The sequence below is a fragment of the Pelodiscus sinensis genome, chromosome 15, assembly GCF_049634645.1.
Source record: "Pelodiscus sinensis isolate JC-2024 chromosome 15, ASM4963464v1, whole genome shotgun sequence".
In the NCBI taxonomy this organism is placed as follows: domain Eukaryota; kingdom Metazoa; phylum Chordata; order Testudines; family Trionychidae; genus Pelodiscus; species Pelodiscus sinensis.
This window is the reverse complement of record NC_134725.1, coordinates 39,214,220-39,232,266: the sequence shown is the minus strand read 5'-3', so window position 1 is coordinate 39,232,266 and position 18,047 is coordinate 39,214,220. Positions and strand designations below refer to the sequence as shown.

The 18,047-nt window shown below is 54.8% G+C and overlaps 1 protein-coding gene across 4 annotated transcripts; it reads right to left on the bottom strand.

Annotated features, from left to right (window-relative positions):
- Positions 1–1,534: 1,534 nt before the first annotated feature.
- ASPHD2 (aspartate beta-hydroxylase domain containing 2) lies at positions 1,535–16,450 on the bottom strand. 4 transcript variants are annotated; one of them, XM_075898899.1, is made up of 4 exons: positions 16,306–16,450; positions 10,245–11,373; positions 6,017–6,130; positions 1,535–3,266 (listed from the first exon to the last, which is right to left on the bottom strand). In XM_075898899.1, exons 2-4 carry the CDS (start codon positions 11,128–11,130, stop codon positions 3,157–3,159), a joined length of 1,110 nt encoding a protein of 369 aa, XP_075755014.1. In that variant the 5' UTR covers positions 11,131–11,373; positions 16,306–16,450; the 3' UTR covers positions 1,535–3,156. The 4 variants fall into 4 exon arrangements, with proteins under 4 accessions (XP_075755014.1, XP_075755012.1, XP_075755013.1 ...); XM_075898897.1 differs by having other exon boundaries at positions 10,245–11,486; positions 16,306–16,448; XM_075898898.1 differs by having other exon boundaries at positions 10,245–11,483; positions 16,306–16,428.
- Between the last annotated feature and the right edge of the window lie 1,597 nt (positions 16,451–18,047).

Genomic DNA, 18,047 nt, shown 5'->3' with positions numbered 1-18,047 from the left:
AAGTGGAGTGAGATGAGCAGGGAGCACTGGTGATGTCATCCTGTCCCCGGCTGCACAGAACATGGCTCTATAGCCAGAGAGAGGGTTCCTGCTGCCAAAGATGCCCTTCCAGACCAGCCTGTCCCTGGCAGCCCAGGAGACTCCTTGGCTGCCAGGAGCTTGCTCTGGCCTTCAGAAGAGACGGGAGGTGCCATGTGGCAGGACGAGGTGAGCCATGGACTCTGGGCTCTGAGCTTGTGCAGAGCTGCAGAGCCAGGCACTGTATCACTGGGTAGCCAGCTACAACTGAGCTCAGCTGAGCAGGGGCAGTCACAGTGAAATGGGTTATTTAGTGCAATATATGGAATTACAGGGTGATAAATCTGCTTCCTACCCTGGGCCCTGCTGCCATTTCCCAGCGCCCCCAGAAGTAATTTCCTGGGAAGGCTGAATTGGGACCTGTCTTGCTTCACTTCCCTTGCATGCCTGTCCTGGCACTTAACTAACCTACTAAGAAAAGGCATCGCGCTGGGACTCTCAGCTGCAGCACACTGGCAGCAGGCTCAAATGCTGGCTGTGCTGCTGGGGAGTCAGCTGCTCCCAGGCAGCTCCACAGCATGTGGAAGAAGGGAGCCCAGAACTGCAAGCCCCACCTTGTGACTGCCCCCAGCGCAATGTCCTGGCCCTGGCTGCCATTTTGTGCACGGAAATGTTGCAGTCAAGTATCCCTGTTTGGCACTGTTGGGGGAAGGGGACTGTCTGCTCCTCCAAAACCAGCTCCTCAGTGCTAGTTTGAACCTTCTGCGCCAATCTCACATCCTGCCTTAGACTCAGCATGCTGACTGGGTCTGCTTTCACCTGGCACTCCTCCCGTGGAACTGTGGCCTTTGGCCCTAGCGTGTGCTTGACAGCCCCAGCTCTTCTTAGCGGTGCTTGGGATTGGACTTAAAACTAGTCTGTTTCTCCTGTCCTCTGCCCCCAGTACAGCATCTCTGCACAGTCCCAGTCCTGCCTCCAGGCCCTTCTCTGTCCTACGCATGCCTGTTTCCTCTTAGAGATGCTGCTCCAGATCTGGTCCTGCAGCTCTCCTCTCCAATTCAGGTTGAACCTCTCTGGTCTGGCAATATCTATGGTCCAGCATGATTTTAGTGAGCCAGATGTTCACAAATCATGGGTGTGGCCAAATTTCCTGTGGTCCCGTACTGTTTGTTTACAGACACCAGTCCTGGCTCTCAGTGTTCTGTGCTGTTACTTAGCTCTAGTTCACCCCAAAATGTCTTTTCAGAGCCCAACAAGCCGTGGAAGTGTTGGTGATGCTGCTAGACAATATCGACCTCCTGTGGTTCAGCAAAGTCTCTGGTTTGGGTCCAGTCAGGTCCTGAAGGTGCTGGACTAGAGAAGTTCAGCTGGTACCTCTAATCTGCCAGCATTACACATAAAGGGCATCTTGACAGACCCAAGCAGCAAGGATCCAAATTCCCAGGTAACTGCAACCAAGCCATCAGGGGCAAGGGCAGAAAATCCCCCCAACCCCAACTTCCCCACACAGAGCCCATTCCATTTTTCAGCACAACGGTTTATTGGTAGTCTTCCTTAAGCACTGTTACAAACGGCACCAAACTGTAACACAGTTACCGAGTCAGCCTGCTTCCTTTGTAATTCTATCACAAAGTATTCAACGTGTGTAGAAATCATGCACTGCAGGCATTCTTTTAAGAAGATATTTGTGTAAAAATACTTCAGCTGTATTTGAAATGTCTGCCTTAGCTTGCAATTTAATCATTGAAAAATCTGTGTAGAAAACGCCTTTGAACTCAGCTGTATACTTTTCCCTTGTACATCATTCAGTAGTGAGAAATCCAGGGACCCTTGTGGATTCATTTTCCTCCTTCAGCAGTTACCATTACCACATTTGCTTTCCCGTCAGAATAGCAAGTACATTTGGCTGCATACATGACATGCTGCGCTACACACTATACACCTGACATTAGCTCTGTACTGAGACACACAGACAATTGGATACTCTCCAAGAAAAACACAGGGGTTAGCTGGTGGACAGGACTCTTACAGGTAGAGAAGGCTATTTCCCTTCCACTAGAATGCTCTGGTCAGTTATTGAAGACTGCCTTCAGAGGGCAGCAGAAAGCATCATGACACTGCACTGGGAGAGAAGACAAGAGAACCACAGACCAACTTCCTCAGGTGCTTGGGCAACTCAGTTGCTCTACTTTCACACAACTCTTTGCCAATGGCTGTGCACACCCCAGCCCAGAGAGCATAAGGTAACAACTCTCTGAAGGGTTTAGGCAAATAAGAACCTTTGCTCAAAATTAAGCTTTGAGTTTTGTGTGTAAGTCTCCCTGGCAGAGTTTAACTGGCTCAGCTGCCTTGGGCTAAGCCCCTTGATTGCTCTCAGCTGAAAGCTCCCAAAATGCTGGTTTGTGTTTTCCCAGCCATGCTGACCCAAGTGAGGGCTTGTGGCAACAGGCCAAAGGACAGTCACTGTCTGCTTGAAAGCACCAGCGCTTCCCCCCCACCCCTAGGCAGCCTCCTCCCGTGCTGTTTGCACCTTGGAGGGAGATGTTTTTAAAAGCCTCTGGCCCCCCCCCATCCCTACGTACTAGCACAGAGCTTGTGTTTGCAGAGCAACATCACCCAATTCTGCATCAAGGAGTGGGGAGACCACTGGGCTCCTCAGCCGTTTCCATTTGGCTGTCCGAGTTGTCCACGCGGTGACTGTAAACAGTGACACACACAGGCTGAGCACAGCCTTTTGCTGACCTTGCTTTTTTTATGACCATAGGAAATGTTACATTATTACATTCAAACAAACACCCTTGATTTCGTTACTCTAATTCTGAACACTGCAAACACAGTAGCAACGTAAGGTAGGACAGCAGCAAAATCACAGAGTGAGCCTAGCGCACTCTCATGGCAGAAAGAAATCCCGGAAGCAGCGACGGAAAGGAAGTGACTGTAAGTGAACACAAGCTGGAAGCTTCCATTTACACTAACCCACGAGAGAGGAAACCCCAACACTGTGTGGGTATGGGAGAGGTTTCAGGTGAGGCAGGCTCCCAGGTATGGCGACCGACGGTACAGCAGTGGGGCTGCCCAAGGCAAGGCCCCAGCGGGTCAGCCACCTGCCCTCGAACCCACTAGGGCAAGGAAGCACGATCATCGTCCTGGAGCAAAGATAAAATCAAGGGCTTGGCGCTCAGCAGCTGCAACATTCGGGTGCCACAAATCCACCATAAAGACCACACGAGGGCCCTCTTCAGGGGGACCTGCACAGAACACAAGAGCCCAGCCATGAGGCACCAGCAGCGTTCCCGGCGCTCAGACCACAGTGCTGCTCCATGCTGGCTGCAGGGACCGCCAGGGACACAGCTCCCCTGGCGCTCAGAACAGCAACCTGTCTGGACTTCATGCTGGCTGGGGTGTCAGCCTACTGCCCTCCTGCCTGCAACAGAGACCACCCAGGAAGCAGTGCAACTGTGCTCCCCAGTGTAACATAGAAGGTTCTGCTCCTGTTCCTTGAGCAACGCTAGCCAGTCTCTACCACAGGCTGCCCTTGGCCTGTCCTCCAGCCCAGACTTCTGAGAAGATTTTCAGCCAGAGGGAGCCCAAGAGCTTCAGGCAGATGAGCAGCTGTAACTGGGGTGACACAATCCCCTCCCCCCCACCTCCTCTTCCTCCACATCACATGGGTGGCAGGTGCAGCACCAGAGCCCCGCGTGGAGTGGACACAAAATCAGTATCCGCATCTGCAAAAATGAGCCACGGAGCTCCGCATCCGCACTCGTGGCTCCCACCTGCGGATTTGCAGGGCTCTGCTCAGCAGCCTGTACAATGCCCAGACACGGAACCACTGGGACCAGGAAGGGAAACTGTCTGTCCATGGAATGGCAGCAAGCGTCTGAACCGGGGGAACGTATTGATCCCTTTAGACAATGGCCAGAATACTGGGGGTGGGAGGAGGAGCATTTCCACTGAGGCTTTAACAGTGTCCCCCACTGGGCTCTGTGTCCAATCCAGTTCTACTAAAAGGCACAGTAGTTGTTGACTACTGGCCAGGCTCTCATCTGATGCTCTCCCCACAGCAGCACCATGCCTCCTACCCCAGGTTGTGCAATTGGTTCCGCACTAACTAGGTGAGACCGACGCCCGCTACCAAGTCTCCAGCCACACAGCAACTGTCCTTGGATGGTTTCCTGCCCAACACTGTGCAAAAAAGCCCTGATCGCCATTTTAGCCATCGGGGCTTTTTTGCGCAAAACAGTCCTGTGCTGTCTACACTGGCCCTCTTGCGCAAATGATCTGTGCAAGAGGGCTTTTGCCAGAACGGGAGCAGCATAGCACTTCCGCAAGAAGCACTGATTTCTTACAGTAGGAAATGCAGACAGCTGGCAAGTTTTTCCGCAAAAGCAGTTGATTTTGCGGAAAAACTTGAGTCTAGACACAACCCAACTGTCCTTGGAGGGTTTCCTGCCCAACGCTGAGTGCATCTGGCACTGCTTGGCATGCAAATCCCAAGATTCACTTTTGTCTCTTTCCCAGAACCCTTTGGCAATCTCCCAGGGGGGCAGGAAGAGCTGGTTTCTGAGTGCTCTAGCAGTTCTTGCTCACCCATTCCTGCAATATACTCCCCTAAGTAAAACCGCCTGGCAGCAGCTGTCATCCCATCAATGACTCATCCATATTAAGTCAGCAGAACGCCCAAAAGGGAAACAGCAGCCCAGCCCAACCCAAGTGAAAGGAAAGGGACATAAAACAAGTACCGGGTGCCCATCCTTTCCCCTGGGCTGTAAGCAGCATGGGGCACATCAGCTAGGCCCAGGGGTGGTCCGTCCATATAGGTGAACTAGGCGGTCGCCTAGGGCGCCACGTTAAATGGGGCTCCAAATGGTGGTGCAATATCATTGAGGGGTTTGGAGGTGGGGGCGCTGATTGCAGGGTTCGCCTAGGGCGCCAGTTGCTGGCAGCTAGTCTAGGGCCGCCCCTGGCCAGGCCACAGCAAAGGACAGAGAGCTGTCCCCCAAGACCCTGCCTGAGTTCCAGACCAAAGTCAGAGAGTAGGCCTCAGAGCACACCTGACCCACAGAGGAGGAATGGGTTCAGCAGGAATTCCAGGGCCTGAAACAGGAGTCAGACCGCCAGCATGAGTACTAGGGAAATGGCAGAAGAGCTGGGTGACTGGTTGGGGACCAGTGCTCTCAGAGATAAGGGAGGAGGTAGTGTCAGCATTGGAGCATCACTTGCTGGTTCAAAGTAAAGGGGCTATTTGGCATATCAAACACATCACACCATTTGCCCTATCCTGACCTGTCCCTGGTGCTGCCTGTCATTGTTACTGGCCAGAAAAGCAGCTTGTGTGGTGCTAGCTGGCTCCCGGGTACAGTGGGAATCAGGGCATGGCTGCCCTTTGCATTTACCCCACCGCAGTTTGGCAACACTTCTGCCACATACAGGTTTCATGCTCCCTGTGGCCATGGGAAAGGCAGACAAAGTGGCCTCAGGCCTGGGCTGGTTAAGGCCGGTGACAATTCTGCAAAGTTGAAACAGTCACAGACACATTAATACAAACACACACCAGGCTGAGCAGCTGATTCAGCCAAGGAAACTGGGCCCTGGGTCCTTAGGATGCTGAGTGTCTCCTCTCTAGGAGGATTAGTGACGGGTGAGCCACGCAAGGCTGGGGTTGGGTAAATACCTAACATTTCTCTGAGGAAGGGTCTGGGTGCAGAATCTGCAGGGACGAGGTTTCACTGAGATTCCACTGATTGGGTCAGAGCTGCTGCCCATTCCCAGTGTTTGGGACCAAGGGGTGCAGGGAAAGCCAAGCCATTGACCCAAGCTTTTCCAGGCCTTGGAGGCGAGGCTGGGATGTGATTTTGCTGTACTTGCCCCAGCGTGTCCCTCCCTAGCTGAGGCTGGAGGAGGCTAGAGGGGCGCATGCGAGCGGAGGGAGGCAGATGGCAAGGCCTGCCAAGGCACAGGGAGCTGGCAGGGGCAGGGTGGGGCGTGCTGTACTTGCCTTCATGAAACGCAGTGTGCAGGAAGGAATCGTCAAACAGGAGGCATCGGCCCTTGGCCCAGCACTGGGGCTCACCGCCCACCACCAGCTCACAGTTGCTGGGAGTCTTCAGCCCTTGAGGTACACAACACAGGAGAGAGAAGAGGAGGGGCTGAGTTGTGGGAAGCAGCATCTAGGTGGCTAAACTGGCCCTTTTCCTTAGGGACCAACTGAGCCCTGTGTGAGAGCTGTGGACTGGGATACATGGCCAAGCCCTGGCAATAGGGATTTCTGCCAGCCTCCCTCATCACTCAGGCTGCTGTGCTGTGCATCTCCAACCCCCCTATTTCATCACAATCCCATCTCACTGAGCTCCACCAGCCTGAAGCCCAAATCCCTTCTCACCTGGCAGAGCCGTGAGGTGCTGGACAGCCACCAGCAGCTGCCCAGCCCAGCCTGCCCTGGCACTTAAGAGCCAGGAGAGCCTGAGGAGGAAACTGACTCAGCCCAAGGGCTAAAATCCAAGCAGCTGTTCTGCGAGGAGGGGAGGGGGGGAGAAGTGAAGGGGGAGGTGGCTTGTACTGCAGCCAGGGATGGAGTGCAAGGAGCTGCTTCTGTCCACGTCCCAGACGTGTATGGCTCTCAGCAGGGGCCAGCACTGAGCCAGAAGTGGATTGATGTAAAGAGGAGCTTTGCCAGAAATGCTACACCCGGTCTGCAGTGCTTGGAACTTAGGCAGGAGCTCCATGGAGGTTTCCACATCGTATTCCAGGCCTGGCTCTGTTCCCACCCAGCTCAGCCAATGCAGCTCCGTCCTGGCCTGCACCTCCACCTACCTCAGCGAGGGCACCCTCTCTCCACACTGATTCCCCCCAGTCCAGTACCCGGCAGCTGCACAGCCCCGGATGATAACTGAAGGTGGGGTGTATTTCAGGGCCTGCCAGGGACTCACTTGCTACCACAGACTCATTTCCTGTGCGACTCATTTGAGGGGGCAGTGCTCAAAGCACAAAGGACAGGCCTGAAGCAGGAACCTGGTGCATTTCTCTGGCTGTGGACTGAATATTTGAGGCAAGCAAAGATGTTCTGCACTAGTCCAAGGGGTGGGAACTGGACTGTGACTCTCAAGAGACCGGGTTCAATTCTTGCCTCAGTCACAGACTCCCTTGGCCCAGCCCTTGAATCTGGCTGGTGGCTGAGATCTCCCTCTATATCATGGGGCTAGCAGTGCCCCTCCCACCACAGCTGCAAGGTCAAAATTCAGCAGTATGTGAGAACTGCTCTGCTACCATGGTGACAGGGCCTTACATCTACCTTCATGCGGAGAAACACAGAAAGGCCCAGCTAAACATGACACTACTGCCTGACCAATGACCCCCTGGACTCTTTTTGGGCCATTAATACACCCAAGACACACAGCAAGCAGCTGACTCCTTGATTTTGCCTCTTTTGGTTTGTGAAAGCACCACCCCTCAGTACATCCTGGAGGTCTGGCTGCTACAGAGGAATGGGGGGGGGGGGGAAGCATCAGACTGTGTATAACTGTGGGGGGACACTCCTGGATCTCAGTGCTAACAGCTGGCAGCTGTTCAGATGCTGCTGCAGGCCCCAGGCATTCAGCTAACCCACCACAGGGGGCTGCCTGATGTCAAAGCCACATGGGCACAGCAGGGCTCCCAGCCACGCAGGAGAGTGAGTTCATGTCTCTTTGATGTACGTTCAGAGACTGCAAAACAATCCCTGGTTCCGTCTGCGCACAGCGTCCTCCATCCAAATCCGCTTGGGTAGCAGGATCCATGGCTTAGGAGATGGGCTCGGCAGTGCCCGGCTGACACCCTCTGGCTGGAGGGGAGAGGCTGGAACTGGGCTCTGCCCCTGGCCCTGGGCATCCAGGGAGGGGAGCCAGGAACTTGTGCCAAGAGAGGGTGCAGTGAGGCCATTCAGCAACATGCTCACGCCCCAACGGAGCTTTGCCTTCTCCAAGGGCAGGCTCCCCAAGGCAGTGCACGCTGGTGGTGGAGCTGCAAGAGCACAGGGGAGCTTCGTAGGGGTCTCTGCTCCCCACTGCGGGAGCCAGGACCAAAGTGCTATGGCAGGGAAGAGTTAAACACATGGGGAGCACTCTAGGGTGCCCTGGCCTAGGCCCAGTGCTCTCAGAGCACATGAAGGAGGGGTCCGGGAAATGCCACAAAGAACAGCCCAGCCCTGCTGGTGCAATCTTCCTCCCCAGCTCCACAGGGGGAGGAGGGAAGGGCACAACATAGGCCAGGCCATGACCCAGGCGGTGCTGCTCCTGTCATGCCTGTACCCCACTGGGCTACTCCCCTCGCCCGAGTGGCTCTGAGCTGACCAGCCTCCATCGCAGATGGCCCTTGGCTTGCACACAAGCCAGGTGAGCTGAAGTTTAGCAGCCCAAGGCAATGCTGAGGCTGCAGCTCCTACCCCAGGGGCACAGAGTCCAGGGGTGAGGCCTGAGACGAGGAGGTTCTGTGCTGCTGAGAGCCAGGCCCCTGGCTGGGATGCCTTCTAGGATGCTGCTGCCCTGACTTTATGGGGCAGGCTACACGGCCAGCCAGGCTGAGCAGGCAGGAGCTGTGGCAGGCGGTGTCTAGTAGTTGCATCACTGCTACATGCCTCGGCCAACCCTTTCCAAAGCAGAGAAGATGGGGAAGTTGAGTCAGAGTTCTATGTCTTTCTCCAGCCAAGCCCCACACCAGACCCAGCCAGCTCCCCAGCTGGGCTCAAGGGGCAGGGGTGGGGGGAAGCATGGCTCTAGCTGGCCTGGTAAACCTCTGGGGCTAGAGAGATGCTTTGAAGCTTGTGTCGAACTTAAAAACAACAAGCAAGTGCTGGGGGATTGGGGGAGGGGGACGGTGCCAGTGGAGGCAGCTGGCCAGTTGTGTGGCAGGGCCACATGCAGATTCTTCCCCCACCACAGACTTGTCTGCTGTCCATGTTCCAGACTCCTGGCTCTGTGCGGCACGGACACTACCCCAGTCTGGGCTGTGCTGAGGGCTAGCGGGCTCCCGGGAATAGACAGCAATCCAGGCTTTCAGCTCTTTGTGCTGTAGGTGTTGGGCTCTGCTCAGAGGCCATTCTCCAGAGGCCAGATACTAGCTGGGGTGCTCCTCCCCATGTGGATGTGCTCAAAACCAGGCCCCTGCAGCATCCATTCAAGCTGCCCCCTCTGAGGCTTCTGCTTGGAGGCAGGCCCTTCCGCATGACAGTCATTTCCCAGCAGCAAACCCTGAGCCACGCGTGCAGCATCCCTGCCCCAGCTGATGGAGCTGCAGGAGGGGCACAGCCTCCACAGCCACTCAGACTCTGCTCTGGTGCACATGGAGGGATGGTATCTAACGCCATGGTTCTCCAGCCTCTGGAGTAGCCCAGAATGGCCCCCTCACTTCACAGCCTGCCAGGAAATGAGCGTCTCCCCTTCCCCCCAGTTTTCAGACCGCTAAGCTCTGTCTAGCCATGTGATTTTAAAGGGTCTGATTTTTTTTGATGGGGGTGCAGAACAGAAACCCTTTGGCTGCCGAGCTGGAGACCAAGGAGCGCTCTAGGCAGCTTGGGGGTGGCTGGAGCCCTTGCCGCTGCACCCAGTGGGAGCTCTGGCTTATTTAACTTTCCTTTTGTGCTAAAGATCTGGCAAAAGCCCAGGATCAGCTCCTGCAGACAGAGACCATGGTCCGAATCCTCGGTGGCTTTGGATGTCATGCACAATCCGAGCACTGGCGCACAGCTAGCAGGGACCAAGAAGAGTAGCTGGGTCATGCCCCCGGACCCTTAGCCTCCTCCCTAAGAGTTACAGAGGAGGGTCTGCAGTCATGCTCCTTCACCCAGAGACTCACTGCTTCGTTGCCCCATTTCTCTGACTCCATAGCGGTCTCCTAAAATCTAAGCTTACTAGTTTCCTTCCTTAGCTCTAGGCCACTGCGCCTGAGATGCATATTTGAGACGGAACTATTCCCTCTTTCCCTTCAGACTGCGAGCGTGACTCTGCTGTGACTACCCTGCCCTAGCTCCCTACGTCTAATCCTTGTATCAGTTTTTCATCCTTCATAGGACGGTCTTGACATCCTCCTTATACTTTGAGAACAGACTAAGCCTGCCAGGATAGGAACTCAGTACTTTAAAATGCAGCAGGCTCTCCTAAGTTCCGCAGCCTTGGAAGAATGAACATCAGGTTTAGCATCAAAGAAGGAAACAAAATACCTGTAGCTCTTCCCTACTTCTACTGGGTACATACCTAAATGGCATCGTATGCGGATGTTGGTTGGTCCATAGTGCTCCGCAATGACCGTGCCAGGGGTCAGCACAGAGATGCATGCGTTCCCAAAGACGTTGTTGCCAATGTAGGTGCGGAGGCTCCCCAGTAAGCGATACGTCCGTGGGCACTTCCTGCAGTTCCTGGGGACGCAGGTGCCCTGGTTCACCAGGTAAAAGGTGAACCACTCCCCACTGGGCGTGCTGTTCATTTTCCATCCTTGCGGGAGGCTGCAGTTGGAGAAAGCTTTGTAGAGAGTCTCGAATTCACACAGGATGGTCTGGAAGTTGCGTTCCAGCAACTCCACATCGTGTTTTTGAGCCTCCCGTGAGAAATAGGGCATTGTGGGCAAGTCCGGTAGGAAGAAGACTTCTGGCTTCTGGATGGATGGCCTGCTGTTTAGGTAGCGCCCTTGCTCTCGGATGCCCTTGTGAATCCTGCCCATGCCAGACCAGGAGTAGCGCTTGGCATATTCCTGCAGATTGTGATAGAGTTTCTGGTTAAGCCCGTCATGACGTGTGCAGCGCACGCACTCGGGGGAGTGGCAGTAAACATACCCGTTCTGTAAGCTGTTGGGATCGGAGCTCTGCATGAGGGAATTCACAGTGACGTATGTGCGGGGCTGCTCTCTGCCAACATGGTAACAGTACCAAACAAACAGGACCAAGAGGCAGGCCACAGCTGTCAGAGCAGTGGTGTCACAGTCCCGGAAGGACTGGATCCCTGTAGCTATAAAGTCTCGGAGTCCATCCAGTGACCAGCTCCAGTCCAGCAGCCACTCCAAAGACATGTTTGTGAAGCTGTTCTTAGAGGTGCATAAAAGGGCCAAGCGATCAGTCCTCGTGGTTCTTAAAGGCACCCACACCATGCAGGTCAGTAGGGTCCTGGAGGGTAGGGCTTGCCCTGGGGAAGCATAGTTGCATCAGTTTGCTGGACACTTGTATGCGCTGCAATAGCTGTTCACGTGCACATTGACATGTTTGACAAGGCCTGTGCCTCAGAGGATCAGGAAGCCCTGCTGTGCTGCTGTTGCTAGCAAGGCATCTGCCGCGGCATCTCTGCCAACGTTCCAAGTTGGTTTGTTCTCAAATGCAGATTGGACAGGCAGGGGCTGGAAAAACAAGAACCCAGGTGGGCACGAGGGATTTTCCTGGCCGGAGTTATTCACTGGGTGTCGGCTTCAGCGTCTGCGCCGAGGAGATCTGCATCCCACTCCACAAGCTGCTGGAACTCAGCAAAGTCATGTAAATGAAAGTAGTGGGACCAATGAAGATAGAACAGGAAACGAGGCCCCTACACACCCCTGCCAACTATCTTAACCAGGAGATGGACATGGTCTTGGATTGTGCTGTGTTTCCTCCATCCCCATCCCCCCCATTTTATTCCATAAATTTCAAACAGGATGTGAACTAGGTTCCGGGGGGCATCAAGTGATTACCCAGAGACGCCTCTGTCCCAAGGGGGGCACATTCTTCCTCTCTCTCTTAGAGCTCAGTGCCGGAGCCAGTGCTGCTCCCCCGCATCCTTTCCTCCTGCCTGCTACAGCATCACTTCTAAAACCTGGTTGATGCGCAGCCAGGGGAGAAGCCAGGAATGCTCTTTTAACAGCTGTATCTCGTACCACATCACAGATTAGCCGTGGATCTAAACTCTCTGAAATGACTCCCCTTTCAGGGAACAGCGCGCTTTCCACTGAGAACAGATGATTCCACTCAGGTGGTTACTAAAAACAGAATCCGTGCTGGTGAAATGCCAGCTTTTCTCCTTTCAGACTCGTTAAGTAGAAATGAGCGTGCCCCGTTAGGGCTGCCAGGAGAGGGGTGCCCGGGAGCGTATGGCTCATCTTGGCTCTGAATAGTACAGATACATGTTACCAGACAGGTGAACTCCTCAAGCATCCATGGCACTGTTCAGATATGGCCCCTGACATCTGTGCTTTCAGGGCTGGGGAAGCTAAGGCCCAGTGGTCAAATCTAGACCCCAGGTTGTCTGGAACCAGCTCCTGAGACTCAGGGCTCCCCACCCAGCATTGGGGAGCCACTGCTGGTGCGGCAGCCCCCCAGCTGTTTTGCCCCCACAGGACTGGAGCACTAGTGCCAGCTCCCCGCTGAAGGTGGGGGAGCTCCGAGTCTCGCAGGCTAGAAACAGGCAAGTTGGGTCCAAATCTGACCCACAGGCCAGTCCTGGTATGAAGAGGAAGTGGTTCCTGCACTCTGCCTCTCACCCAGACCCCCTCTCCCAGCCCGTTCCTGCACTCACCTTCCCAACCAGCCTGGCACTGCAACTACACTCCTGCACCCATCTTCCCACCCAGTCCCTGCACCCTACCTCCTGCCTGGTGCACTCCTGCCCCCGACCACACTCCCAGACCCCAACCCAGTCCTGCACCTTCCCTCCTGCCCAGACACCCCAAGCCTATTTCCTGGCAACCTCCTCCGACACACTGAACCCCTCATTTTTGGCCTGGGAGGGCCCCCAAAATCCCCTATCCCAGCCCCCCAGACTCTGGTGTGCGAAGGAAATGTGGAGAGTGTCTTTCTGCTTCTCAGACAGGGGCCACGTCAGTCAGGGCTGGTTTGTTTTTTGCTTCTCGCTTGTGTGTGGCCTCTAACCCGAAAAAGGCTGTTGGGTTTTTCCCCATCCAATGAACCAAACATATCTAAGTCCCAGTGAGAGGTGTGGACTGCTGTGTGCTCCGGTTCCCCCCCAGCTCTTGTTCTATCGCAACTAGGTCATGGGAGCCTCGTTCCCGCCTGCTTCATAATCAGTCTTGAGACCTATTTTGTATCTCTTATTTTACACATTTCTCAGTTCCCTTTAATTTCTCTGAAGCCATCCCGCTGTGCGAACCCTGAGCAGGTCTAGAGAGTCATCGCTTCCTTCTCCACGTCCTCCCTTTGCGGCAGAAATCATCTTACTAGATCCAGTGCTTTCTGTAGCGCTTCACACACTGTGGAGCAGTGATCTGGATTGGCACCCCAGGAGTTGCCACAGTTTATCTAAGCCTAGCCTGAGATGCTCTGCTCTTTTGGGTTAGAGCAAATCCAGCAGCAATGCCAGACTGCCCCCAAAGTCCAAACACCCTGCCACACAGAAGGTGCTATTCCACTCTGTAACTCTCTTTACCATAACACAGTTACTGGCCTAGGCAGGTAGATCGCCGATCAAGCAACCTCAGTTCCTTGCTAGGGATGTGAATGGTTAGCTGGTGAACTGGAAAGGATCGCCCTTTACCAGGAAAGGGCTATTGGTTACAGTTAACTGGTGGCCCTGCCTAGCCGGAGCAGCCCGAATCCACCATGCTATGGGCAGGGGAGCATTCCAGCCTGGTGAAGCCAGAGCAGCCTCCACCCATGGCTAGGCAGAAGCAGCCCCCCCGACCCCGCTCCTGCTCCTGTTCCTGTTTAAGCACTTAACTGGTTAAACATAATACTTAACTGGTTAACTGATTAAATGGAATTCCAAATCCCTATTCCCTACCCTTTCAACACCATGTGAGCCTGCAGGCCCTGGTGAATAAATGGAAGCTGAAAAGGTGCTCAGGTGGATACGGGAGGGGGGGGGGGAGAGAGGAGCAACTGAGAGTTATTTTGGCAACTGACAATGAACCAATTTTTGAAAGATCAATAACCACAAAGTTCCAAGTGACTGCTCTGTTTCTGCATTCCGTCACGGATCTTTTGAAAGCACCTGACAGAGAAACGGAATGGAGAAATTACAAAGCGGATTTGAGAGTAAGCGTTCCCTTTAGTAGGACACGGCTCCTCTGACTTTCTCTCACTATACATCAGCTTGCCCTGAATTCTCTCACAGGGACATCATGGAGCAGGAAAGCGAGGGGAGGGGGAATGGGGTTTTCAAGATGTGGACATTTTCCAAAACATAGCTCCTATCATTGTGAAAGAAAGTGCACTAGCAGTGAAGAGAGTGGACACACGCATCTCTTGCAGTTAGCCAGTTAGATGCCATAAAGCAGTTGGAGGATAAAGTAGCTGATATTTCTTTATAGTTGAGTAAAGTGGTTTAAAAGTGTCAGAAGGGGAGCTGTGTTAGTCTGTAACTTTAAAAAAATGAGTAGTCCTGTAGCACCTTAGAGACTAGCCAAATCTATCTATCTATCTATCTATCTATCTATCTATCTATCTATCTATCTATCTATCTATCTATCTATCTATCTATCTATCTATCTATCTATCTATCTATCTATCTATCTATCTATCACAAGCTTTCATGGAAGTGGATTTTGTCCAAGAAAGCTCACAATACTGTCTGTATATTTTTGTTAGTTTCTAAGGTGCCACAGGACCACTTGTTGTTTTATACAGAAATGATTTTCCTTGTAATAGTACAGGTCGAACCTCTCTGCTCCACCCACACCCCCTAACTATTGATCAAATGGGGATGGTCAATAGGGTAAAAAACACAGCTCTCCCTAGATGGTACCACCAGTGCTTGCTCCAGCCACCACAATGCACTACCCAGGGAAGACACCAAATAAACCTCTTCCCACCCTCTCAAAAATGTATCTGTAGACACGCCCCTCAAAGATAACTCCACAGCCACACACCCTCAGCAGCCGCTTTCCCTGGGGGCCAAACCCCTTTGGAGGTAAAGGCCTGCAGGACCGTTTCCCAGAACTGTGTGTGCTGCCAGCAAGCCAGGAGAAAGCCCCTTTCTGCTTCAGAGCAGGACTGGGGAAGTGCTGAGGCTGAGTGACCACAGGAACAACTGCCTGAGGGGCAGGTCAGTTTGGAAAGATTTAGTCTGCTTGGCTGGGTGCACTCACTGAAACTGCCAGTTCTGTGCCCTAATCCTGAGTCCATTTATTAATGAAAGGCACTGGTGGCCTGGTATCCAGCAGCTGCAGCACCAGTTAATAATAAGCCACGGCCCATTCAAAACAGAGACAATCACTTTAAAATTACATGGGAGCTGGATACGGTGTAAAATGTAGCTTTGCTGTAGTAGACAGCAAAGATGTTACATAACAAATTGAGGCAGGATTAGAGGCTGCAGAAAGTTGGGCAAAAGGGTTCTTACTGGAGCTGTCAGCAGTTTTCAAACAATAGACTGGCTGTTGCATCATGTGGGACTGGGCCTTGCTGTGAGCTGGATCTGATTGCTGCTGAAGCTGCTGAAGCATTTCCTTGTCACGTGTGGGTGCTGTCCCAGACTCTGCATTTGAGGAGCCTTCTGTTTTCAGTGCCAGGAGGGACCCTCCTCACCACAGACAAGAGTTGGGGCAAGGGAGGGAAGGCCGCCTGTTACCATGGTAATGGAAACACAAGGTGTTTTTTCAAAGCAGCATTTCTATTGTGTTGGTGTGGTGGAGTGCCCAGCCAAGCATGAGATCACCAGCCTCAACTCTCCAGCCTCAAGAACATCCACTCCAAGGAACCTGCTTCTGGGCTTTTCTCCCATTTACACCGGCAGGCCTCTAACATCCGGCCTCTACAGCCCAGAAGCAGATTGACACCTGTCTTGTGAGCTGTCAGTCTCAGGGAGGAAGGCACGACATGGAGTCACCAGCCTCATCCCCAGCCCCAGAGAGGCTGTGGAACAAAGCAGGGTTACAGCAGGCAGCTGCGTTTGTGTGGCGGTGTGCCACTGGGCGGGTCACAACCCTGCCAGCAGACACCACCGCCTTCCCTACAGGCACCCAACGTGGGGAGCAGAAACCACAGCCTGGGCATAAGGCTTTCAGCCTTCTCCCTTGCAGGGTGGCAGCTGGGGGCCGGCTCGCTGCCCCCGTGCCCGTGTCTCTTGCCCAAGGCTCACAGGCTGGGCAGCACGTACAATACCTGCAGCTCCCCACGTCCCCACCTGCTCCAGGGCTCTCCCGGGGCGCCCCTGCCCCAGAGCTGGCCAACAGCCCGGGCTCCCTGCCCCAGGCACCAGCCTGGCTGTTCTGGGGGCGCGATGACACCCCCTGCAGCCGGGCTCTGGGCGGGGAGCCGGGGCCCTCCCCGGAGCCCCACAGCTGGGCACCCCGGCAGGGGCGGGGCCCGCTCCCCGCGCCGCCCGCCTAGGGGCCGCTACCCACCTGCCGGCCGCCGAGGGGCCGCTCCCGGCCGGGGGCTCGCTCCGGCTCCCCGCTCCAGCCTGTTCCGCCGGCAGCGCGGACCACAACTCCCGGCAGGCAGCCGAGCGGGCGGGACCGCCGCGCCGCCCGCCCCGAGCCCGCCCCGCTCCGCCCCGGCTCCCTGCCCTGCCCGTCGGGCAGCTCCGGAGCCGCTGGGAGCCCGGCTCCCCCACTGCCCCTCCACCCCCCTTAGGACAGCGGCCCGGGCAGAGCTCCCCCTTCCTCCCCCAAAACAACAGAGCTTCCCCCCCCACCACCTCCCCGGGTGCCAAACTCGGCCCCCGTTGTTCCCTAGCCCCTCATTCTGTCCAGGGAGACTCGAAACCCCCCCCCCCCCCCCCCCGCAGAGCCCGGCATCCTCCTTCCCACCACCCCATCCGCTGGGGCCACCCCTTCTCCCAATTCCCCCTCTTCCCCCCGCAGAGCTCAGCACCCCGTTGCCTCTACTCCCCCTCCCTCCAACACACAATTCCCTGCTTCCCTCCCCTATCCCCCCCCCCTTGCCCCAGGAAGAGCTTGGTCTGTGGCCCCACATTCTTCTTTAGCTGTATTTTCCTGTTCTCCACCCTCCCATGGGACAGCCAGGGCAGGGCAGGCCAAGCTGCTGGGCTCCCTTGCTAACCTTCCCTGCCCATGACAGTAGTGGGGGAGTGGGGGGTGAGGAGCCTTTCTCTATGGTGCATGGGAAGGAGCCTGGTCCTATGGTGCATGACTTCTCAAAATGGCTTTTCCAGTGAGTGGGCTTCCTTCCCTCAGGGACACAACCCAAGCCCCCTGGCTTTCCAGTGCCTGTCCCACATAGCACATAACTGCTGGCAGGGGATGTTCAAGTCAACCCACAGGTGGCAAATCCAAAACTGATGGAATACTCAGTGTGTGATTACACCTTGGAACTGCCTGCCACTGGACCTTATCAAGGTCAAGAGGTTCAAAGAAGCCCTGGAGGCTATCAAGAATATTCAGGGTTGCAACAGTTAATTCTAACACTAAGGAGTTTGGGAGAGGATAGAAATCCTGCCTCAGAGCTAAGCCCATCTCCAACTAATCCCATGTGTATCTACTGCAAGGTTCTTTGCCCCATCCTCTAAATCATTTCATGCCAGTCCTTGTTGGAGACAAGACACAGGGGTAGGTGGGCGCTAAGTTTAAGACATTCTGGCAATGTTTATGTTCTGCTATTGCAGCTTTTTCCCTCTGTCCATTCTCAGCCGACAGCAGTTTGGGCTGGAGGACCTGAGTTCAAACCCTGGGGTGATGCACAGCAGGTGGGGTGTGTGTGCGGGTATTATGAATTCACTAACATTCTAGAAATATTCTAACTGCGACTCTTCCACTGATAGGAAATTCCTGCCCCAACTGACCCTTAAGGGCATGATTTCAATCAGGCCCATCCCTAAGGGGGTGTGGGACCCAGGGCAGCCCCCGCTCCCAATGTTCCAAATGTGGAGCACAGAGCAAACCTTCTGCTGCAGACTCTGCCCCTGCCCCACTCCACTCCCTCCCCCAAGCCTTGCCGCTGCTCTGCCCCCTCTGCCTCTTCCTGCCCCTATTGCACCTCTTTCCCTGAGCTTTCTCCCCATATGCCCTGAGCTGGGGAATTATTTGAGGGGGGGCAGCTGGCGTGGGGCAGCAGCTACCTGGCAGTCTGTTCTGCTGCCATCTTCCATCTTCCAGACCACTGTGCTCGGCTTCAACACAGCAGG